We start from the raw sequence: 25,832 nt of genomic DNA, 5'->3' as shown, positions 1-25,832 counted from the left end.
TTTTTCATATAAAAGGTTCTTTTAAAAAAGGCAAAAAAGGACATTGTATCAATGGTGCATCAAAACAAGCTGCAGATAAAAGACATTTTGCACAATTATACTCTTTCCATAAATTAAAAAAAGCACACAGCTGTTATTTACAGGACATATATTAAACATCGTGAATAATAATAACAATAATACTTTGCCCAACAACAAGTTACTTCCAGTCAAGCGCTTAAAAAAATCCTTCAATATACAATAATTAAACTCTGCTTCATTCATAAATCTCTTTACAACGATATCACTTGAGGTAGGTGAAGTATTATTTATTTTTACAGCCACATGGCGTCGCCAGAACACACGCTGCCAATGGGTACAACATTTTAAATTCAGCTGTCTTTTTCCATTTATGTTTACAAAATATATAACCCAAAATCCACCTGTAACTTCCAACTAATGTGCATCCACACTGTAGAACTAATGCAGTTTGACACTACTATCACTCACTGCTATGGAATCCAAAGGGTTGTAGTTTTATTTGGCTCAAAGTTAACAGGAATCATGGGATGTGTAGTTTGGACAAGTGGCAACACTCTTTGGCGGACAAAGCTAAAGACCTTACTAAACTACATCTCCCAGGATTCCACAGTATTGAGCCATGAAAGTAAAATCTTAATTCGACAGTGTAGATCAGGTATGGGCCAACTTTGACTCTCCAGGAGTTTTGGACTTCAACTCCCACAATTCCTAACAGTCTCAGGAAAGAGCCTGAGGTCTGTTGGAAACTAGGCAAGTGAGGTTTATATATCTGAGGAACATCCAGGGTGGGAGAAAGAACTGTTTGAGGTAAGTGTGAATGTTGCAATAGGCCACCTTGATTAGCACTGAATGGCCTTGCAGCTTCAAAGCCTGGCTGATTGCAGCCTGGGGGAATCCTTTGTTGGGTTGAAGGGCCTGAAACTGTTAGGAATAGTGCAAGTTGAAGTCCAACAGAATGAGTTGACATAACTAACTTTCCTTTGATACAATGGAACTACTTAAATTAGGAGTAACAAGTGGATTCGGGCCAATGATGGGAATAGTGTGGCTCTTTGGAGGGATTGTGGAACAATGGCTCCCAGGCCCCATATCCACTGTCATATAAAAACTAAATTATCTGCTTTGAACTGGATCATATAATCCAGTCCAAAGCAGATAATGCGGATTGACTGTGGGTTCTTATAAATGTTTCGGTCGGTATGGCCATGTTCAAGGAGCATTCTCTCCTGACGTTTCACCCACATCTATGGCAGGCATTCTCACATGTTATGAGGTCTGTTGGAAACTAGGAAAATTGGGTTTATATATCTGTAGAATGTCCAGGGTGGGAGAAAGAAGAGCTAATCACATCTCAACAAAGGATTCCCCCAGGCAGTAAGATGTTTTGACCTTCAGATGTTTTGACCTTCAACTCCCAGAAATCCTAACAGCTGGTAAACTAGCTGGGGTTTCTGGGAGTTGTAGGCCAAAACACCTGGGGACCCACAGGTCAAGAACCACTGGCGTAGCGGTTTCAAGGTGTGACTTCTTACTGCCTGGGGGAATCCTTTGTTGAAAGATGTTCTTTCTCCCACTTTGGACATTCCACAGATATATAACCCCCATTTCCCTAGGCCATTAAATGCTAATCAAGGTGGCCAATTGCAACATTCACACCTACCTCTAATAGACAAAGAGTTCTTTCATGCTAACATCTCCCAACAAAGTATTCTGCCAGGCAGCAATCAGCCAGGCTTTGAAGCTGCAAGGCCATTCAATGTTAATCAAGGTGGCCAACTGCAACACTCACAGACAAGAGTTCTTTCTCCCACCCTGGACATTATTCCACAGATATATCAACCCCATTTTCCTAGTTTACAAAAGTTCCAACATCTGAGGATGCTTGTCATAGATGTGGGCAAAACATCAGGAGAGAATGCTTCTGGAACATGGCCATACCACCTGAAAAACTTGCAACAACCCAGTGATTTTATCCTTCGACAATACATGGATTATCTGTGTTGACAATCTAGCTTATATGGAGACATAGATCGAGCCCCAGATGCCCTAAATCAATGGTGTGGAAAGATGGGATTTACAGTATTTGGAGAGCCACCCTATTTGTGCCCAAAAGATAGAAGCAGAGGCACTGTGCCTTGTGAAAATTTTAAAAGCAAGGACAGCAAGGAAATGCATTCTACTTCTCTATTCCTTGCCCTACGAGTAGCCAACAAAGGACGGATTTTGAAAAACAGATTATATTCACATGAACAGTGTATACAGAAGTCCATACCACATTCACCTCCTCTCCCCACAACTTTGGTAGCAGCAGGATTGACTTCTTAAAGTGCAACATACATACAAATGCATCATCTACTTGTTTCCCGGCTTTACAGAAGTAGCCAAGAAAACGAAAACTGAGGAAAGAGGAGCTCGTGCTTAGATTTCACCTTCTGGGAGATGAAAGGTAAGTACCTTTTGGGGTTCAAACCTATCCTGTGGGGCGACAGGATAGGCTTGAACCCATCTAAGAAGGAATCTGTATCCATCCTCCATTCCTTTGCTCCCTTCTCCAACAAGGCAACGTTCTGAGTGCACAACAAAGTGCTGCAAATATATTTATATATACACAGTCGGAATGCTACAGTCGTTCAGCACCATAGAAACAAGGTGACACCCTTGACACACACCAAAGAGGGCAAAACTAAGACACCAACTATCTAGGATTCCTCCATAAGAGAATTGCTAGCAGAACAGCTACCTTCCCTGAGGACTAAGGCTCGAGAGTCGCATTGTCAGTGGAGTCCCAACTTCTGGTCCTGAAGATGCTTGGGCAAGAGCTAGGGACCACTGCCGTTGCCCAGCTACGTCGTCTTTCATGGTTTCGTGGCCCGTTTGGTGAGGCGCTTCACCAAGTTGGGGTTGGGCTGCCTATTGGCCGGCTTTTTCGATCCGACGTTGGGATAGTAGAAGGTTACGGGTTGGTACGCCGGGAGGTAGCTGACCATGCCTTGATGGCATGGGACCCACAGAGGTGCCGGAACGTAGAAATACTGGGCCGGCTTGGGAAAAGAAAAAACAGAAAGGTTAAAATAGGGATCTTTCATTTCTCTATTATGGAAAAATGCCATCCTAGCAAGCGAAGTATCAACACCCACCACCACCATTATATAAACACTAGCTGTACCCGCCACGCGTTGCTGTGGCCAACCTTCTCTCTTTCTCTCCTTCTTTCCCTTCTTCATTCACTCGCTCTTTTCGTTCCTTCCTTCCCATCTTTCCTTCTCTTCTTCCTTCCTTCTCTATTTCTTTCCTTCCTTCTCCCTTTTTCTTTCTCTTCTGCTGTCTCTCTTTTCTTCCTTCTATCTTTTCTTCTTTACTTCCCACCCTCTTTCTCTACATCTTCCCCCTTCCTTCGCTCCCTCTTTCCTTCCTTCTTTCTCTAACTTTCCTTCCTTCCTCCTTTTTCTTTCCCTCCCTCTTTCACACCTTTCTTTTCTTTCTTTCTCACCCTCCCTCTTTCTTTCTCCCTTTCTTTCTCTCTCCCTTTCTTTCTCTTTTTTCTCTCTTTCTTCTCCTCTTCCCTCCCTCTTTCTTCCTTTTTTACTGTATTGTCATTTAGCTTTTCGCCATTTAGCTTTTGGGCCCTTTTTAAGTCACTTCTGCTGTGTTTTTATGAGTGAAGAACATACATTGGCTTGTTAGGTATATGTTGTCCAAATTTGGTGTCAATTCCACCAGTGATTTTTGAGTTCTGTTAATCCTACAAACGAACATTACATTTTTATTTATATAGATTCAAGGGAACAATGCCATCCTAGCAAGCGAAGTATCAACACCCACCACCACTACTATATAAACATTCAAGGGAACAATGCCATCCTAGCAAGCTAAGTATCAACATCCACAAATCCCATAATCCCATAGCATTGAGCCATGGCAGTTATAGTGGTGTCAAATGGCATTAATTCTATAGTGTAGGGCCAGTCTGAACCAGATTGGTTGGATAGCCATCTTTTAGGAGTGTTTTGGTTTTATATTCCTGTATGGCAAGGGGGTTGGACTAGGTGGTCTTTGTGGTCCCTTCCCAACTCTATGGTTCTATTATACCTGTTGCTGTTTGTTGTTGTTGTTGGTTTTCCATGGTTCATATTTGCTCATGGCCATGGATTTTGCCAGCTTGGCTTTCCCCTCGTCTTCCGATGAACATTCGGAGGAGGGAGACTCAGAATGGTAGTCCGATGTTGTCTCCGGATCAGGTGTAGTTTTGCCACTGGCAGTGGTGCTCTCTTCCTCATCCTTCACCGTGAAATAGTGGCTGTTCTCACTGAGCCTGAGTGGAAGGAGGGAAGTGGAAGGTTAAGACAGGCAGGGAGGACTTTCACCTAGAAATGATATAACAATATTTTGTGAGAAGCAGAAATTCAGTAGGCAGAGCTTTCATTGTGGACCATACAAAATATTTAAAAAGCCCTTTTTAATTCAAGTGTCTTATGTTCTGCTGACAATTCAAAGAAGTTTATATATCTGTAGAATGTCCAGGGTGGGAGAAAGAACTCTTGTCTTGATATATGGGGTACCTCTGGGGTTATTATATTGATTCTTGTCTGTTTATGGAGGCACTGAATGTTTGCCATTGGAATCCTCCCTGAGTCCCCCTTGGGAAGATAGGGCGGGATATAAAAGTTTTATTTATTACAAGCCATCCCCTGCCACGCGTTGCCGTGGCCCAGTCTGTGTATATGTGTTTTGTGTGTGTATATATGTGTATGTGTGTGTGTATATATTTGTGTATATGTGTATTTATGTGGTTATGCCGAAGCCACCAGTGACGCAGTGGGGGCTTCGCAGTGGGGGTTAACCGAAAGGTCGCAGGTTCGAATATGGGGAGCGGCATGAGCTCCCACTGTTAACCCCAACTTCTGCCAACCTAGCAATTCAAAAACATGAAAATGTGAGTAGCTCAATGAAGTATCTCTCTGGCGAGAAGGTAACGGTGTTCCATGCAGTCATGCCGGCCATATGATTTTGGAGGTGTCTATGGACAATGACGGATCTTGGACTTAGAAAAGGAGATGAGCAACCCAATTTACACATTGTGATTTTTAGTGTTAGCTGTTTTGGGTCTCCTTTGAGAGTATGAAAGCAGGGCATAAATAATTACTACTAATAACAATAACTAATATGAATCCAGAGTCTCATTCTGTGAGAAAGGAAGTTTCTCAAGTCGCTCCTGACATGAAAAAAACCCCCCCAATAAACCTTATTTATGTATGCTTGACACACATTCACTTTCACAGGATGCGTTGTGGAGTTTGCAATGGAGCACAAACAGGACTCTGCATGCAATGCAATGTGAATTAATCCAGCAACTGAGCATAGCTGCAATCCTATACACATTTATAACTGGGAATACATTCTGTTGAGTACAATAGAGGCTCATGAATAAACACGTCGAGGATTGCAAAGTATGCAGTGCCCTTTGGGGAAAATATGGGCATATTCCAAAAGCGTCCTTACCGACAGCAGACCTCTCCAGGGTCAATCCACATGGTGAATTCCCAGGGTAACTTTAATTCAGAATATTCCAGTCCACAGTCTTTGCAAGCTTTCAGGAGCGAATCATCAACAGGCTGATTCCTATTGATCCGGATACACCTGGTAGGGAGGAGAGCAGATGAGGAATTTTAGCTTAGAGCAAGACAAATCCCATGTGCCACTGAAACAGCAAGTATGCACGAGCCATCATTCAGTCAAGTTAGCCTTTCCTAACCTGGCAATCCTCAAATGTGTTTGACGGCAAATGTCATCCTGTCCAGCACTAAAATGAATCCCAGGTGCTTTAGGCTTGATTTCAGGGGAAGGAATTGGCAAAACTACCCCTGAATAGTCCTTGCCAAAATAACTCCTTTGGAATAGATGGAAAGAGTTAAAAGGCACACACATCTGTGTACTGCATTTCCAAAAATGTGTGTTATGTATGTATGTTCACACAAAATAGGAACATACATAGGACTGAAGACCAACAGATCGGAGATTTGAATCTGGGGAGAGCGCGGATGAGCTCCCCCTGTCAGCTCCAGCTCCTCATGCGGGTACATGAGAGAAGTCTCCCACAAGGATCATAAAACATCAAAACATCAGATTTAAGACTTGCAGTTTCTTAAATCGCTCCTGACACAAAAAAAAAAAATCACACAAAATGCACACTATATATTTTATAAGTCTGGGCCAGTTTCTAGCTTGAAAGAGACTTTAAATAGCCATTTCCTGTTTCTATAAAATACTATTTTGGTCCCTGAAATGGCAAAATATCCCCTCCTAGGCTTCTACGAGTTATTTTTCATACCAGTCTTTGTGGGAGGTGTGCATGTGGAGCCAACTAAGACCCAGGGAAAGCAAAAACACTTCCCTTCCCATCGAAACCACATCAGATTATGAAGGACTTCCAAATGCAAACAAAAGAAAAAATGTACACAATCAGACCTCCTTATCTATAAAGTTTGTATCTACAGATTCCACCGTTCATGGTTGTAAATAATGCAAACTTTGCAATTGATTTTGCTATGTTATAAGGGATATAATTTCCCTCCGCCATTGTATTTTTGGTAGGATAGCCACAGTATAGAGACGTATAAAACCATAGTAAGTGAAACCAATTAATATTTTCATTGCAGCCAAGCCAGGGTTCTTATTTGCTCTTCTTAAATATGCCAGGTTTGTACACTACCAAAAGCCAAATCAAAACACCTTTCAACTTTGAGTTAGTGTGGGTTTTCTGGGCTGTGTAGCCATGATCCAGAAGCATGCTCTCCTGACATTTTGCCCACATCTAGAGCAGGCATCCTTAGAGGTTGTGAAGTCTGTTTTCTTTCTCACATGTAACGATTGCGCTCAGCAAATTGGCATGAGTGACTTGGAAACAAACATGCCTGAATCAGTTTGCTCCGGTACAGATCGTGCACCAATAATACAGTTTTATAGAACAAGGCCTGCCAAATAACCTTCCTGTGGTGCAATAAATGCCATCCCGTGCTTTGCAAACAAAACTCCTTTCTGACCCGCAGGTGAGCAGCACAGGTGGAGCAGCCGCCAGGTATGCAAACTGTGCTTCAATCAGGTACACCAATAGCCTTGAGGAATACAATGTGGGTCTTTCACGGCTCGCTCTGCAAACAACACACTCTACAAAAAGGCATGAGATCATTGCTTGAGGTGAACATCTGACCAACGACTAGAGGACAAAGGACACCTAGGACGGCACTAAAGATCTCTGCCACAAAATATTTAACTTTAGGAATGCGAAATTAGCCCTACAGATTTATTGTTGATGATGATTCAAGGGAGATGTGTCCAGAGGAGGGTGACTAATATGATCAAGGGTCTGGAAAACAAACCCTGTGAGGAGCAGCTTAAAGAGCTGGGCATGTTTAGCCTGAAGAAAAGGTTGAGAGGAGACATGATGAGAGCCATGTATAAAGATGTGAGAGGAAGTCACAGAAAGAAAGGAACAGGCTTGTTTTCTGCCACCCAGGAGACTACGAGGGTTGAATGAAAAGTAATACCTCCACCTTCATAACTCTTCAACAGATGGCAGTACTGGTATGCGGCAGGTGCTGGCTTGTTCAGTAGACTCTCCACTACAGTTCCATTTTGGTGGGAAGCCTTAGCATTGAATGGCTGTGCTGCTAAAAAGTGCAACGTATGGAACCCTGCGCAGATGGTCGGTCAATGCGACTTAAGCAACATGTAGTCATTGAGTTCTTGACAGCAGAAGGTGTCACCCCAAAGGAGATTCATCGGAGAATGCAAGCTGTTTATGGTGATTGTGTTGATGTGAGTACTGTGTGTTGTTCAGCGAGCATGTTTAAAGATGTTAAGGTGACACCTTCTGCTGTCAAGAATTCAATGACTGCACGTTGCTTAAGTTGCACTGACTGACTGTCTGCGCAGGGATCACTCTGCTGACTGTTGTATCGGATCACACATCGGACACTTCCCAAGTGCCTAGGACTGGGTGATGTATCGGCAAATAATGTGTGCAGATCCCAGTAAGGTGGCCTTTTGCAGCTGACAGATGGTAATTTTGTCAGTGCCAATTATGTTTAAGTGCAAGCCAAGGTCTTTAGGCGCTGCAACCGGTGTGCCAATCACCACTGGGACCACCTTTACTGGCTTGTGCCAGAGTCTCTGCATTATTATTATTATTATTATTATTATTATTAGGGATCTTCCAACAAAGGATCTCCCAGGCAGCAATTATTATTATTATTATTATTATTATTATTATTATTAATAATAATAATAATAATGGGTTGTAGGTTTTTTCGGGCTATATGGTCATGTTCTAGAGGCATTCTCTCCTGACGTTTTGCCTGCATCTATGGCAAGCATCCTCACTACGTCTGAGGTAGTGATGCAGGCGAAACGTCAGGAGAGAATGCCTCTAGAACATGGCCTTATAGCTCGAAAAAACCTACAACAACCCAGTGATTCCTGCCATGAAAGCCTTCGACGATACAATAATAATAATAATAATAATAATAATAATAATATGGACCTCCCAACAAAGGATCCCCCAAGCAGCAATCAGCAAGTTTTGAAGCTGCAAAGCCATTAAAGGCTAATCAAGGTGGTCAATTGCAACATTCACACTAGCCTCGAGCAGACAAGAGATCTGTCTCCCACTCTGGAAATTATTCCACAGATACATAAACCTCACTTGCCTAGTTTCCAACAGACTTCACAACCTCTGAGGATGCCTGCCATAGATGTGGGTAAAACATCAGGCGAGAATGCTTTTGGAACATGGCCATATAGCCCAGAAAATTCACAGCAACCTAGAGATTCCGGTCACGAAAACTTTCGACAACACAATGTATGCAAATACCCTGTTTCTTCCATTGTTGGGCTTTTGATGTTTCTGATAAAGAGAAAATGAACTTCCTTTCTAGTTAAACAGGCTTGTTTTCCATCTCCACAGCTCAAGCCACGACAGACCTCCACCATTTCCTTGACATTAAACACAGCATGTTGTTTTGTGATCCTTTTTGCTGATTAAGCTCATCCTTGTGGTGTAAGCGCTGACAGAGGTTACTGCGTTCATGGTCTTTCTTTTTTGTTATTCCGATTTTGCAAAAGAAGTCAAGCAGTGACCTTCTGGCGAGCCAAGAAACCCAGTCGGCTCAGACGCAACTGGAGGAGGGATGTGTGTTTGCAAACCCAACACCCTGAACTAAGAAAAGGAACGTAGGAAACGAAGTCAAATCATCAGAAATCTAGATCAGTCACACCCACCTAAGTTAAATTTTGAAATATTTTGGGCTACAGCTCCGGAAATCCGGCAGTGTATTTCCAGTATTTTGGACACCTATATCTCACCTGGAGATAGAGAATAGACACAAGGATATTGTGCATGTGACATATGTCCCTTTCAATGTGTGATAGCAGCTGCGGTGGCGTAATGGGTTAAACCCTTGTGCCGGCTGAACTGCTGACCTGAAGGTTGGCAGTTCGAATCCACAAGACGGGGTGAGCTTCCATCTGTCAGTCGCAGCTTCCCATGAGGGGACATGAAAGAAACCTCTCACAGGATGGTAACACTTGCAATTTTGGGAAAATACACCTTGACATTTGGGTGTTGTAGTTGCTGGGATTTATAGTTCACCTAGAGGAGCCCCTGGTGGTGCAGTGGGTTAAACCCTTGTTCTGGCAGGACTGAAGACTGACAGGTCGGAGGTTCGAATCTGGGAAGAGTGCGAATGAGCTCCCTCTGACAGCTCCAACTCTTCATGTGGGGACATGAGAGAAGCCTCCCACAAGGATGGCAAATCATCAAAACATCCAGCCATCCCTGGGCAACGTCTCTGCAGATGGCCAATTCTCTCACACCAGAAGCAACTTGCAGTTTCTCAAGTCGCTCCTGACATGATTAAAAAAACTGTGTGATGGGGCTCTGAGCATGAGCAGAGTTTTCTCTTGATCGTTAACAAAAATCACGAGCATGTACACAACTTCATTAGATCAAGCATGAATTTAGTGCTCGAAAGCAAAGGCTCAGATTTTATAGGTGTGCTTAATATACACCTGTATGAGCCACCGGTGGTGCAGCGGGTTAAAAGGTCAACAGTTTGAATCCTGGGAGCGGGGGTGAGCTCCTGCTATTAGCCCCAGCTTCTGCCAACATAGCATTTCAAAAAGATACTGACAAGAGATATTGACAAGCTGGAATATGTCCAGAGGAGGGCGACTAAAATGATCAAGGGTCTGGAGAACAAGCCCTATGAGGAGCGGCTTAAGGAGCTGGGCATGTTTAGCCTGAAGAAGAGATGGCCGAGAGGAGATATGATAGCCATGTATAAATATGTGAGAGGAAGCCACAGGGAGGAGGGAGCAAGCTTGTTTTCTGCTTCCTTGGAGACTAGGACGCGGAACAATGGCTTCAAACTACAAGAGAGGAGATTCCATCTGAACATGAGGAAGAACTTCCTAACTGTGAGAGCCATTCAGCAGTGGAACTCTCTGCCCGAGTGTGGTGGAGGCTCCTTCTTTGGAAGCTTTTAAACCGAGGCTGGATGGCCATCTGTCAGGGGTGATTTGAATGCAATATTCCTGCTTCTTGGCAGAGGGTTGGACTGGATGGCCCATGAGGTCTCTTCCAACTCTTTGATTCTATGATACAAATGTGAGTAGATCAATAGATACTGCTTTAGCGGGAAGGTAACGGCACTCCATTCAGTCATGCCGACCACATGACCTTGGAGGTGTCTATGGACAAAGCCGGCTCTTTGGTTCAGAAATGAAGATGAGCACCACCCCCCAGAGTTGGACATGACTAGACTTCATGTCAGGGGAAACATTTTATGTTTACCTTTAATACACTTATATGCCGCTAGAAAGTAGCTTGGTAACTTATAAAACCCAGCACTGGATCTACCTCTGGATGTTGTTCGACCACACACACCACCGCTCCTTCCTACTGACAATGCTAATGGAGGCTGATGAGAGTTACAGTTCAACAACATCCAAAGGGATGCACAATCCCCCAACATCAAACCGATCGTAACTCCTCCCTCTTCAACTTAAAAGGAATCACAACCCAGACACTGTTGCTTACCTATAAGCCTGTCCTTTGAGGGGTTTCTCTGGGTACCAGTGCCCGGTGTAGCGTTCACACAAGATGGCAACCAGGCACTCGCCGAAACGCTCCACCCGTTGCTTGTCCACTTTCTCATTCCGGTTCCTCACCATGCGACAGAGAAACCGGACTCCCTTTTCTACTTCTTCTTGCATGGTCGACTGTTGGTTTTGTATCCTGAGGGCGAAACAAGAGATCCTACTCAATCCTGGCAAGGTCAAGAAAAGTTACAATGGAACCAGAAAATAATTGAGCTCATAGGAACACCCCAGTCCCATTTCTCTTTCTGTTTTTTTGCTGAGGCCAGGCAAGTCCCTGTATCCACTTAGGCTGAGACACAAATGCAGATTTCCTGTTTCAGCACAAGGAAGCCTTTTGTCTTCAAGTTGCAACACCTTCGAGTGACTCTGCCGGCCGATGGGAGAGAAGTGACTCACTCGGAAGGAGGAAGGCAGATTGCAGGGCTGTTACATCAGGGAGCTGTCAACTGGGTCACAACCGTGGTCTTACGCATTCACCCGTCAACAAAAGCAAGCTGCTGGTGGCTGCCATCGTGGGAGGAACCCAGAGGGCATCTATGCCAGCCTATTCACTCCCTACAGCAATGTTTCTCGATCTTCCTAATGCCGCAACCCCTTAATACAGTTCCTGATTTTGTGGTGACCCGCAACCATAACATTATTTTCGTTGCTACTTCATAACTAACTTTGCTACTGTCATGAATCGTAATGTAAATATCTGATATGCAGGATGTATTTTCATTCACTGGACCCAATTTGGCACAAATATCCAAAATTTGAGTACTGGTGGGGTTTGGAGAAAATATTACTTCACATTTGGGAGTTGTAGTTGCTAGGATTTATAGTTCACCTAAAATCAAAGGGCATCCTGAACTCCACCAACGATGCAATTGAACCAAACTTGACACACAGAACTCCCATGAAGAAATACTGGAAGGGTTTGGTGGACATTGACCTTGAGTTTTGGAGTTGTAGTTCACCTACATCCAGAGAGCACTGAGGACTCAAACAATGATGGATCTGGACCAAACTTGGCACAAACACCCAAAATGGGAACAGTGGCAGAGTTTGGGGAAAATCCACATTGACACTTGGCTATTGTAGTTGCTGAGATTTATAGTTCACCTAAAATCAAACCCAGCCCATAATGGATCTGCACGAAGCTTGGCACACTACCTACATGGCCAACATTGAATACTGGTAGGGTTGGAGGGGCAGTTTTTGAATTCTGGGAGTTGTAGATCACCAACAATAAAAGAGAAGGACAGATGTGTTTTAAGATGGTCTTTGGCGACCCCTCTGAAACCCCTGATGCTAAAAATGACCACAATACTGTCAACTATGGGGCACACAGACACTCCCAAAAGACAGGGATGCAGATAGGAGCAAAGTAAGGGCACTGCTATCCAATAATGCTACTCCTAATAAACCATTTCTCTCCATCTCCAAGTGTTTAGCATTGCAGTTAACTTAAAAAATTAAGTGGAAATTCAAAAATACAGTGCAAGCAGAATTTTTACAAAGGGAGTGGGTTTGCAAAGTTACCAAGGGTACTCAAATACAGAATAGTTCTAAGGGTGGACAAGGTCAGAAATAATTCCTTTTTTGGAGTTCCAAAATTTGAAATACCCCCAAATCCAAAAATTGTCCAGATAGGACACTTCTGCTTCCTCGTGGTTCAATGCACTCAAACTTTGTTTCAGAAACATTTTTTAAAAAAAAATACTGTACAAAATAACCTTTGGGCTATGTTTATAAGGTATACAAAACCTAAATGTTTTGTGTTTAGCCTTGGATCTCATCTCTAAGATCATATTATACACAAAAATACCAAAATCCAAAACATTTCTGGTCCCAAGCATTTCAGATAACCTTTCTCAACTTTTTGCAAAACATGGCTAAAACATAAGACATGCAATAACAGAAAGCAACACAATGGAGTTAAAAACATTCCAGCATCCTCTTATCAGGTCTTTGTTTAAAAACATTTGGATCAGAGACTTGAAAAGACTTTGCCTGCCAATGGAGGGATAGCTCTAACTCCTCATTTTGGTTATGGTACAATACAGCCTGTTCCTGACACTCAGCTGCAAAGGGAATGGCATCACAAAAACCAATTCATAGAACCATAGCAAACCCAGCAGGGGCATTTATTTTGTATTTTGAAATCAACCTGCAATATGCAGACCAAGCATTCCTGTAAAGCAGCATTTCTCAACTTGGGGGTCGGGACCCCTGAGTTGGGTCATGAGGAGGGTTGTCAGAGGGGTCACCAAAGACCATCAGAAACACAGTATTTTCTGTTGGTCTTGGGGGTTCTGTGTGGGAAGTTTGGCCCAATTCTATCATTGGGAGCGTTAAGGATGCTCTTTGATTGCAGGTAAACTATAAATCCCAGCAACTACAACTCACAAATGTCAAGGTCTGTTTTCCCCAAACTCCACCAGTGTTCAAATTTGGGCACATTGAAGATTCTTGCCAAGTTTGGTCCAGATCCATCATTGTTTGAGTCCACAATGCTCTTTGGATGCAGGTGAACTACAACTCCCAAACTCAAGGTCAATGACCACCAAACAATTCCAGTATTTTCTGTTGGTCATGGGAATTCTGTGTGAAGTCTGATTCAATTCCATCATTGGTGAAGTTGAGAATGTTCTTTGATTGTAGGTTAACTATAAATCCCAGCAACTACAACTCCCAAATGTCAAGGTATATTTTTTCCAAACCCCACCAGTACTCAAATTTTGAGTATTTATGCCAAATTGGGTCCAGTGAATGAAAATACATTCTGCATATTGGATATTTACATTACAATTCATGACAGTAGCAAAATTACAGTTATGCAGTAGCAACGAAAATACTGTTATGTTTTGGGGTTCACCACAACATGAGGGATCGCGGCATTAGGAAGGTTGAGAACCACTGCAGTAAAGTAATTCACAGGCAAACTAAGCTGTCTTTCATTTTGCACAGTTCCTTAGTGTTTAGGTTCCACTTTTACTACTATGGCAACATCCTTTCCAAGTACTGGGATTTGCAGTTTAGGATAAGGTCCTTAGAATGTTTGGTGAGAAAGCAATAGTGCCTCCGCAAAGCACAATCCCCAGCATCCTACGGGATGTGGAATCAGAGGTGAACCCAGGTCAAACAGTGCCACAGATGACTCACACAGGTGAGCTAGGGAACGTTTGCTATCAAACAAGGCTGCTAACCAATCGGTTCTTGGGAACAGTAAGAGTCAGCATTCCTGACCTGCTTCTCCAGTAAGTCAGAGCCAAAGCAAAACCCAGTCAAAAGGGCATTTTGAAAAGGGAGGGTGATTGCACATTGCTTTCAATTCACATAATGTATCTGATTTGGAAATCCATTGGGTGACCTTATACAAGTCACATTCTCTGTCTTAGAAAACTCAATGACAAGGTTGCCTTTAGTTGTAAAAAAAAAAGACTCAAAAGCATACTACAATCCAAGGGAAAAGGTCAGAAACTAACACCATCTACTAGTATAAATCAAACATTAGCACTATAAGACAAACCTATTATGGAGCTTTCCTGAGAAGATTTGCTCGGGGATGGGGAGGGTCTACCTTTGCCTTCCTCTGAGGCTGAGAGAATGTGACCCATCCAAATCCATGGGTGGTCTTCAGAGCCGCACTCTTACCGTCTATACCACAAACTCTCACAACACCTAGAGCAGGGGTCCTCAAACTAAGGCCCGAGGGCCGGATAGTCCTCCAAGGTCATTCACCTGGCCCTCACTCAGGGTCAACTTAAGTCTGAAATTACTTGAAAGCAAACAATAACAACAACAAAACAACAACAACCCTATCTCATCAACCAAAGGCAGGCCCACACTTTCCATTAAAATACTAGTAGTAAGTTTATATTTGTTAAAATTGTTCTTAATTTTAATTATTGCATTGTTTTTAAGTGTCTTTTGCACTACAAATAAAGATATGTGTAATGTGCATAGGAATTCATTCATGTTTATTCCACATTATAATCTGGCCCTCCAACAGTTTGAGGGACTGTGACTTGCCCTCCGTTTAAAACGTTTGTGGAACCTTGGCCTAGAGTAACAGTACTTGGGAACGACTGCCTCGAATACATTCACCTTCCCCAACCAGGGAAGAAATGCTACATTGGGAACTATAACTCCCAAAAGTGGTGCATACCCATGCTGACTGGCGGCTTCTGGGAGTTGTAGTCCAAGAAGGACAATGGTTAAGAAAAGGCAAACCACTCCGAGCTGGCAAATTGAACACAGGTCTCTCTCAATCCAGTTTTAGTTTTGAATAAGTTTTTAATCCAGGTTGCTGTGAGTTTTCCGTATGGCCATGTTCCAGAAGCATTCTTTCCTGGTGTTTCGCCTGCATCTATGGCAGGCATCCTAAGAGGTTGTGAGGTGTGCTGGAAACTAAAAAAATGGGTTTATATATCTGTGGAATGTCCAGATGGGAGAAAGAACTCTTGTCTGTTGGAAGTAGGTGTGAATGTTTCAATTGGCCACCTTGATAGCATTGAATGGCCTTGCAGCTTCAAAGCCTGGCTGGTTGTTGCCTGGCAGAACCCTTTATTGGGAGATGTTAACATGAAAGGCTGCAATAAATGCAGGCGAAAGATCCAGAGAGAATGCATCTGGAACATGGCCATACAGCCCGGAGATTCCAGTAATGAAAGCTTTCGACAATACATACAAAGAATGTTTATATTGCTGCATTTAATGGCCTAGCAGTCTCAACGTTTAGCTTCTTACTACCTGGGGAAATCCTTTGTTGAGAGGTGATTCGCTATTCTTTCTCCCACCCTGGACATTCCACAGATATATAAACCCCATTTTCCTAGTTTCCAACAGACCTCACAGCCTCCGAGATTGCCTGCCGTAGATGTGGGTGAAACATCAGGAGAGAATGCTTCATGAACATGGCCATACTTACAGCAAAACTAGGATTGGTGATATACAATGAAATTCTGGGATTTGTAGTTTGGGGAGACACTAGAGCTGCAATTGTGTTCTAAACAGGGTATAAAAATAAAATTATTATTATTATATAATTATTATTATAATAATAACACTTCTCCCTACCAATATAAGAATTGCATAAAATGCTGTTATTGCAGTAAAAGTGGAATCGCAGGGGTATGTTGTGTGAAAGGTCCTTAATCTTGAGCTAACAATGTGCAGATATGAGCAGATATGAGCATCCCACTCCTACAAACAGCAATGCACCTGGAAATACAGCAATTGCTCACCTTGTCTCCACACTCACGCAACACACCTGTAGTCAAGATCTGTACACTCATAGCCTTTGTATGAGCAAACCCTTCTCCCCTCCCAGCAAACTGGCCTGACCAACTTCCTGGAACAACTTGTCTCAACTGACTATCTGTCGGTTATGGGACATGGAAGTACACAGTGAGTGGGTTGCAAAACTTTGTGCAACAGACAGAGATTGTGCTTGGAAGTGGGAAGCAAAACAAAAGCAGAAAGAGGCGTATGACTGTGTGTTCCCAGGAAGCCAGTCTGCCTATATTACACATCAGCAAAGGCACACAACTTGAGTGTATGTGTGTTTATACACACATCGCCATCCTAATCACTAACACAAGGCAGTTGGGAGCTATGCAAGGTTTATAGCTCCTTGTTGTTGACAGACCACTCCCTCCCTGTTTTCCAAAACCAGAAAGACATGAATGCTGCAAGGCATGATAAAAAAAACTTTGTTATTGCCCTGACTTTGGCCTCACCCCAACCTAATTTCCCAGAACTCACAGCACTCATTGTTTTCAATAGAAGTGGCTAAGACAAATCAAATCTAAGGTTTACTGCGTCTGCTGTTCTACTCCACATAGTGACCAACAATCTAGGGAGCCCACAACATAACTGTTGAGGCACTCTGTTGTTCATGAACCTCAAGAATTAGCATTGAGAAGATAGCCACTACACCCCGCAATTCCTGAAGTCTGCAGATAGGAGTCGGTAGACTTCAGATTCCTGGAGACAGACTTTTTTGTTTGTTTCCCCATGGGAACTCTGAAATCCAACAAATGGGGTCAGATACACTAGTGGCGAAAAATGACAGAGTCACTCAAAGGCAGCTAAAGGGAAAACTCTATGCATCTCCTGAACACCATTTTTGCAGCCCCCTTACCACCATCTAAAGCAGAATCTCTCAACCTGAGGGTCGGGTTACGAGGGGTCGCCAAAGACCATCAGGAAACACAGTATTTTCTGTTGGTCATGGGGGTTCTGAGAGAGAAGTTTGGCCCAATTCTATCAGAACGCTCTTTAATTGCAGTTGAACTATAAATCCCAAATGTCAAGATCTATTTTCCCCCAAACTCTACCAGTGCCCACATTTGGCCATATTGAGTATCCATGCCAAATTTGGTCCAGATCCATTTGCCTTGGGTTTTGGAGTTGTAAGTGAACTACAACTCCAAAACTAAAGGCAAATGCACATCAAACCCTTCCAGTATTTTCTGCTGGTCATGGGAGTTCTATGTGGGAAGTTTGGCCCAATTCCATTATTGGTGGAGTTCAGAATGTTCTTTGGGTGTAGGTGAACTATAAATCCCAGCAATTACAACTCCCAAATGTCAAGGTCCATTTTCCCCAAACTTCACCAATGTTCACATTTGGGCATATTGAGTATCTGTGCCAAGTTTGGTCCAGATCCAGCCTTGCGGGACTTATCAGCTTTCCGCAGGGCATGTAAGAAATATCTGTTTCGACGGGCTTTTGATCTCTGATATTGCTGTTTTTAAATTGTGTTCGATTTTAGCCTGTTCTTGTAACCCACTCCGAGCCCCAGGGGAGTGGCGGCATATAAGTTCGAATAATAAATTAAAAAAATAAATTGTTTGAGTCCACAGTGCTCTCTGGATGTAGGTGAACTACAACTCTAAAACTCAAGGTCAATGCCCACCAAACCCGCCCATTATTTTCTATTGGTCATGGGAATTTTGCATGCCAAAATTGGTTCAATTTCATCATTGGTTGAGTTCAGAATGCTCTTTGATTGTAGATGAACTATAAATCCCAGCAACTACAACTCCCAAATGACAAAATCAATCCCCCCAATCCCAGCAGTATTTGGGCCAAATTTTGTCTAGTGAATGAAAATACATCCTGCATATCAGATATTTACATTACAATTCATAACAGTAGCAAAATTAAGAGTTATGAAGTAGCAACGAAAATATTATTATGGTTGGGGGTCACCACAACTTGAAGAAGTCTATTAAGGGGTTGCAGCATTAGGAAGGTTGAGAATCACTGAGCCAAAGCATAATTTGAGTAATTCTAACACAATTCTAAAAAGTAATACAGACAATGTAGTTGTTTGAATGTTGGACTAGAGGTACACCTACACTGCACTTTGACTGTCATGGCTCAATGGTATGTAATCATGGGAATTGTAGTTTTGCAAAGTTGTGAATCCAGGAAGAATAAGGTACTCATTGTAGGTGTCTTTTTCTTCCCCTGCCTGCCCCCCAAGTCCCAACACCTAGGCACCCATTACCTTTGCTGTTTCTTGCATCAGCCGGCTCACCTGCCTCTGCTGTCCCCACAAGAGCCACACAGAAGTGATAAAAACAAAGGCACACGCAAAGACCGGATGACATCATTGTAAAGGAGAGCCAAAAAGATTACACAGAAGCTGCTTCCGGGGGTACTGTCAACATTTACGAGCACAGAAATGAAACTTCAGGGTCTCGCACAGTTCTTTCCAACAGGAGGACGCAAAGGACAAGCTGTGCGTCTCCTGTTGGCTCATACAATCCAGTGGATTCCCTTTTCTCGCAAACCCAGAAATCAATATAAAAACCCATTTAAAAAGTCACTCGAGACTTGACTATCGAGAGAATATAAATTAAGCAGGATTAATAGATTGAATTCAAAAGCCCAAACTGACATCCAAATTTTGAGGGCGAGACAAAAGTGACCAATTCACCCACTGAATTAGCCTATTTCTCATCCAAATTGCAATCAGGCCATAGGTAATATGCACAATGTGTACCTCCAGATGGCTTGCAAACAATTTCACACACCTTTTGAAACAGGAAACATTTGCCAAATGGCTGATCAGAAACAAAAGTGGAATGGATATGGAACAGTAAGTAGCAAAACCCCATCTCGGTGCCCTTTAACCACCGGAATAGATAACAGCATGGGACAAACGCAAAAATAGATTGCCTTGGGCACTTGCAGCAATATAAACATTCTTTGTATGTATTGTCAAAGGCTTTCATGGCTGAAATCATTGGGTTGTTGTTGTGTGTTTTCCGGGCTGTATGGCCATGTTCCATAAGCATTCTCTGACGTTTCGGCTGCATCTATGGCAGCCTTTCATGCTCACACCTCCCAACAAAGGATTCTGCCAGGCAGCAACCAGCCAGGCTTTGAAGCTGCAAGGCCATTCAGTGTTCAAGGTGGCCAATTGCAACACTCACACTTGCCTCCAACAGACAAGAGTTCTTTCTCCCACCCTGGACATTATTCCGCAGATATATAAACCTCACTTGCGTAGTTTCCAACAAACTTCACAACCTCAGGGGATGCCTGCCATAGATGTGGGTGAAATGTCAGAAGAGAATGCTTCTGGAAAATGGCCATACAGCCTGGAAAACTCACAGCAACCCAACACCCAGAAGATTTGAGAATAAAGGTGTTATGATCCAAAAGTTAACAGCACCCTTCAAACCAAGTTTTTTGCCACCTTAGGCACAGAGGTAAATGTATAGCTTAAGGACTATCAGCCTTTAGCCAAGTAGTTCAGTTTAATCTATAAACAGAAAGAGGCTACATATTTATACTGCATTGAAACAGACTTAATGGACTCTGTGTTATGTATGTGTGTAAGTTGTTCTGATACCTAGGAAATGACCAAAAAGGTTTCATATCCCATCTGATCTTGGGAGTTAAACAAGGTCAGTGCTGGTTAATATCTATATGACAGACCACCAAACAAGGTCAGTCCTGGTTAATATCTAGATAACAGACCACCAGGATTGTAGGTGATATTTCAGAGGAAGGAACTGGCAAAACCACATCCGCATGTTCCTTGCCTTTGAAATTTCTTATGAAATTCAGGGGGTTGCCCTAAGTTAACAGGGAACTTAAGGGCATGAACACTCACAGCACATAATACTGAAGTGCCCTGTTATCTTCTTATGAAGTCACCAGAATTTCCCAACTATTCCACTCAATAGAGTAAGGGGGTTTTCTTGTTCTCCTTGGCTTTTAGGGGGCTTTCAGTTCTTCTCCATCTAAGGATCAATAAGTTTTTATCCACCCCGGGAAACTCCTTGTCAGGGCAAAGAGAGGGTGCCACAAACCAACTCATGCCAATGGAGCAAAAAGGAAAATAAACACAGGATGTCCATGAACCAATATGAGACAAGATCTTCAATGACATTACTTGCAGACCAGTCCTGAGAATAGCTTTGTTGTTGTGTATTCAAGTCATTTCCAACTTATAGTGACAACTATCATAGGACATTCTGAGGCTGAGAGTGTGCGACTCAACCAGTGGGTTTTCGTGGCTAAGCAGGGATTTGAATCCTGCTCTTCAGTGTCATAGCCCTGCACTCAAGTCACTAAACCACACACTCTTGACCCAATATGGCACAGAGGTTTCAGTGTTGTACTGGGATTTGGAGAAATCCAAATAGGTGCCAATTGGCTTTAAAAATCAGTGTAGATGAGGATGCACTGGAAAGGGACCTGTTCAATAAATATGGTTAATAAATAAATCCCGATTTTGAACATGGCACATCAAACTGGAAACAACCATCTCCCAATGCCATCCCAATGCCAATCTGAACAGACGTAAAAAGACAATATCAAGAATTAAATTTGTCATCCCTGGGTGAGAGACTTGTCAACAATTACCAGGTGCAGTAGGCAATATTTCAGGGGAAACCACTTTTGCAGTGGTTCCCAACCTTTTTTGACCAGGGACCACTTTCCAACATTAGTACCAAAATAGTTACGAATCAGTTTTTGGTCAACTTTAGATTTTGTTGCATTGGATAGATCACATCAGCTCTACTTTCTGATACAGAACATAATCCACCCAGTAGTCACCATCTGCTCACCCACAGAAAACCATATTTAATAAGCCTCAGCACTATAACAGGATTTTGCAAGACCAGTTGCTCTCAGTGTAGTAACGGTGAGGCTGCAGGCCATATTTTAGTTCTTGCGGACCACAGGTTGGGAACCACGCCATTCTTTTAGTACCTCTTGCCTCAGAAAACTAGCATTCATGGGGTAACCAGAAGTCAAGCAACAAATTAAAAGGCTGAAGCATAGAAATACTTGGAAAAGCTCATTTTTTGGGATTATGATCCAAAAGGAAAGTGACCTGAAATCGCCTTGCTAGGAGAAAACACAACAGCATGCAAAATGACCCGGTATGAACTCAGTTGTATCTAGACGGGATTGTGGTATGACTCAAGCATGGCTAATTCTGCAGAGAATCCAGTTTTTTTGAGAAATCAAGGACACAGTCACACTTTTCAGTACAAGCATCAGTCATACACAGCAATGTTTGGCCAATACTAAGGAGAAGGAAGTGTCTCTTTATACAACTAAGTACTAACTTAGCCATCTCAGCTCAGCCACTTAAGTGGCTGAGAGGGAAAATGAAAGGTCCTGAGGCTGTTAGGAATGGTGGGAGTTGAAGTCCAAAACACCTGGATGGCCCAGGTTTGCCCATGTCTGTACTAGATGATGTCAGGTGAGTCACACACTCTCAGCCCCAAAAAACACAATGATAGTGTGTACCCAACAACTTTTAGATTTCAGAAAGCTCTCCATATTTGGAGCCCAGAATTCCACAGAATGCAGTAAAAGTACAATAGAGTGGAAAGCTAAGCAGGGTCGGTCCTGGCTAGTCCTTGGATGGGACACCACCAACCCAATTCTAGCGACAATATTTCAGAGGAAATTACTTCTTCTGAGTATCCCTTGTCTAGGAAAACTCCATGAAACTCATCACAAGCTTGAAGGTACATCTTGTAAAGCAGGCATGGGCAAACTTCGGCCCTCCAGGTGGACTGTTAGGAATTTTGAGCGTTGAAGTCCAAAACACATGGATGGCTGAAGTTTGCCCATGCCTTGTTCTAGAGGAACTCTCCTGACGTTTCGCCTGCATCTATGGCAAATATCCTCAAGAATCCTTCAACTCCCACAATACCTAACAGTCCAAAACACCTGGAGGGCCGAAGTTTGCCTATACCTGTTGTAAAGGGTCATACTAGAAAAAGATCCCAAAAGCCAGGAAAAGGGGCTGCTAGCCCGAGGCGCCATCTATGCAACCATATAATGCAGTTTCAAACTATGACTATGGGGCCCAAATTGCCCGTATTAGGCCAAATGCTCTCATTAAGTGTAAAAGCAGCAAGAGCACAAAACATAGGCAGGAAAAGCAGGAGAAGGAAAGAACAGCAACCACTTTGTTTGATGATAAAAGTCAATATCGGAGAGAGGGAGTGTCTGGGGTGGAGGCAAACTTCCCCAACCCAGATCATCCAGATGACAAAAGACCCAGGTTGCACAACAGAGAATGTTATGGGTGAGTTTCATCAGCCTCTGGGTTTAGAAGTGTATCAAAACAGAAAGAGGAAACGGCATCAAAACAGAAAGAGGAACTGCCAACCAGAGGAGATAAAAAGAGAGGCAAAGGACAAGAAGGGATGGAGAGGGTGGGTAGAGGAGTAGAGAGAAGCAAAAGGCCTATTCCAACCTAAATAATAACAACAATAATAATAAGGGGGTTGCTGTGAATTTTCCAGGCTGTATGGCCATGTTCCAGAAGTATCCTCTCCTGGCGTTTCGAACACATCTAGGGCAGGCATCCTCAGAGGTTGTGAGGTCTGTTGGAAACTAGGCCAGTAAGGTTTTTATATTGTGGAATGCCCATGGTGGGAGAAAGAACTCTTGTCTGCTGGACGCCAATGTGGATGCTGCAATTGGCCACCTTAATTAGCACTGAATGGCCTTGCAGCTTCAAAGCCTGGCTGGTTGCTGCCTGGGGGGAATCCTTTATTGTTGGGAGGTGTTGGCTGGCCCTGATTGATTCTTTTCAGATCCTACTTCAAATGAGATTTATATATCTGGGGAATTATGAAAATGAACAAAATCTGGCTACGAGTATTACTCTAAAATCAGGACAGTAAATAAATAACAATACTCAAAAACAGGGGAATTCCAGACAAGAAACAATCCAACAAAGGATACCCTCAGGCAGGAAGCAGCCTGGCTTTGAAGCTGCAAGGCCATTCAGTGCTTATCAAGGTGGCCAAATGCAACATCCACATTGGTGTCCAGCAGACAAGAGTTCTTTGTTGGGAGGTCTGTTGGAAACTGAGGGTGCTTGCCATAGATGTGAGTGAAACGTCAGGAGAGAATGCCCGAAAAACCTACAACAACCCAGTGATTCCGGCCATAAAAGCCTTTGACAATACATTATTATTATTATTATTATTATTATTTACATGGTTTCATATCTGGGTGTAAATAATAATAATAATAATAATAATAATAATAATAATAATCTCAAAACCCAATGAATGTCACCGATATACAAAACTGCCATCCTGTGCCCTCTTTGCCCAACAGAAAGAAACAATTCACTCAATGGGCCTAATTCTGAGTAGCACAAAAGGCAATCTGGGTTAAGAGTTGCTCATCTGGACTGCAACTCCCAGAATCCCCTTGCCAGCAACTTTGAGATTCAGAGAAATCATGCGATTCAAAGCTGGATTTTGACTTTGAAAGCTTCCAGATCAGGGCAGGGACCTTGAGTATGGGGTTGAGAAGAGGAAAAAGGAAGGAAAAGAACTAGAAGGAAAAGAACTAGAGTTACTTGTGGAAGGAGAGAAAGGACTGAATTGGGGTGCTGTTGAGGGAACACTGAAAAATCTAAAAGGATCAGAGAAGAAAGATCCCAAACCAAAGGAAAGTGAAAGGCAAGAGGGTGCGGGAACCCTTATTATTATCATTATCATTATTATTATTATTATATTACCAGTTGTGTGTTTGTATGCTCTTTTTGTTTTAAGTGATATCATAACTCAAACACCGCTGGACTAATTGCCACCAAATTTGGCCACAAGACACCTACTAACCCAAGGAGTGACCATCACTCAAAAATTGATTTTGTCATTTGGGAGTTGTAGTTGCTGGGATTTATGGTTAACCTACAATCAAAGAGCATTCTGAACTCCACCAATGATAGAACTGAACCAAATTGGCACACAGGACTCCCATGACCAACAGAAAATACTGGAAGGGGTTATTGGGCATTGACGTTGAATTTGGGAGTTGTAGTACACCTACATCCAGAGAGCACTGTGGACTCAAACAATGAAGGATCTAGTCCAAACTTGGCACAAATACTCAAAATGTGAACACTGGTGGTGTTTGGGGGAAATAGACCTTGATATTTGGAAGTTGTAGTTGCTGGGATTTATGGTTAACCTACAATCAAAGAGCATTCTGAACTCCACCATGGATGGAATTGAACCAAATTGGCACACAGGACTCCCATGCCCAATAGAAAATACTAGAAGGGTTTGGTGGCCATTGACCCTGAGTTTTGGAGTTGTAGTTCACCTACATCCAGAGATTACTGTGGACTCAAACAATGAAGAATCTAGACCAAACTTGGCACAAATACTCACATTGTGAACACTGGTGGAGTTTGGGGGAAATAGACCTTGACATTTGGGAGTTGTAGTTACTGGGATTTATAGTTCACCTACAATCAAAGCGCATTCTGAACTCCACCATGGATGGAATGGAACCAAATTGGCACACAGGATTCCCATGCCCAATAGGAAATACTAGAAGGGTTTGGTGGGCATTGACCCTGAGTTTTGGGAGTTGTAGTTTACCTACATCCAGAGATCACTGTGGTTTTGGGAGTTGTAGTTACTGGGATTTATAGTTCACCTACAATCAAAGAGGATTCTGAACCCCATCAACAATAGAATTCCCACACAGAAACCCTATGACCAACAGAAAATACTGTATTTACCCACAAGCATCAAGACATTACATTTATTAGAAACCAACACTTTCCAATTACTTGGAACACCAGACTGCCACAGCAATGCATGGCAGGGGATATATAAACTAGCCGTCCCCTGCCACGCGTTGCTGTGGCCCAGTAGTTGAACTAAACTGATCGTGGAAGCCCTGAACTTGCAAGACCTGGGCAGAGGAAGGGAGACCCACGAGACGACCACAGTAAATCATAATCAAGCAAATCAAAACAACACTGCAACATAAACAAAGTAGCAACACAGATCAAGGAAAGGAAAACATGGGATTTCTCCCCAATTGAAGGGCTCCCTTTCCACTTCCAAGGTTCTGCTTCCCCTTCCAGTCTGCTTACCCAGCCATTGCAACGTGTTGCTCTCTCACTCGCTGCCACGCGGTCCCGACTCCTGAGCAAACTCCCAGCACTCGTGTCCCTCCGTTCAGCCCCTCTGACTCATATGAAGGCGGGCCCGGGGAAAGAGGCGGGGCTTTCTCCGCCCACTGCCGACGTCACTGACCATGAAAGGAGATCCTGGGCGCGTGGGAACTTCCAGGGCAAGTGTTAAGGAGGGAGCTGCAAGGGGCCGGATCAACGCTAGGGGGCGCTGCGGGACTCGTGC

At 43.1% G+C, this 25,832-nt stretch overlaps 1 protein-coding gene across 1 annotated transcript; it reads right to left on the bottom strand.

Moving 5' to 3' along the window:
• On the bottom strand, positions 1 to 25,832 carry LOC137095385 (protein BTG3-like). Its single transcript, XM_067461991.1, has 5 exons — positions 25,568 to 25,832; positions 11,117 to 11,314; positions 5,521 to 5,658; positions 4,111 to 4,333; positions 1 to 3,062 (listed from the first exon to the last, which is right to left on the bottom strand). Exons 1-5 carry the CDS (start codon positions 25,573 to 25,575, stop codon positions 2,877 to 2,879), a joined length of 753 nt encoding a protein of 250 aa, XP_067318092.1. The 5' UTR covers positions 25,576 to 25,832; the 3' UTR covers positions 1 to 2,876.

The sequence above is a fragment of the Anolis sagrei genome, chromosome Y (assembly GCF_037176765.1).
Source record: "Anolis sagrei isolate rAnoSag1 chromosome Y, rAnoSag1.mat, whole genome shotgun sequence".
NCBI lineage: Eukaryota > Metazoa > Chordata > Lepidosauria > Squamata > Dactyloidae > Anolis > Anolis sagrei.
The sequence above is the reverse complement of the archived record's forward strand: the minus strand, read 5'-3'. Positions and strand labels throughout refer to the sequence as shown.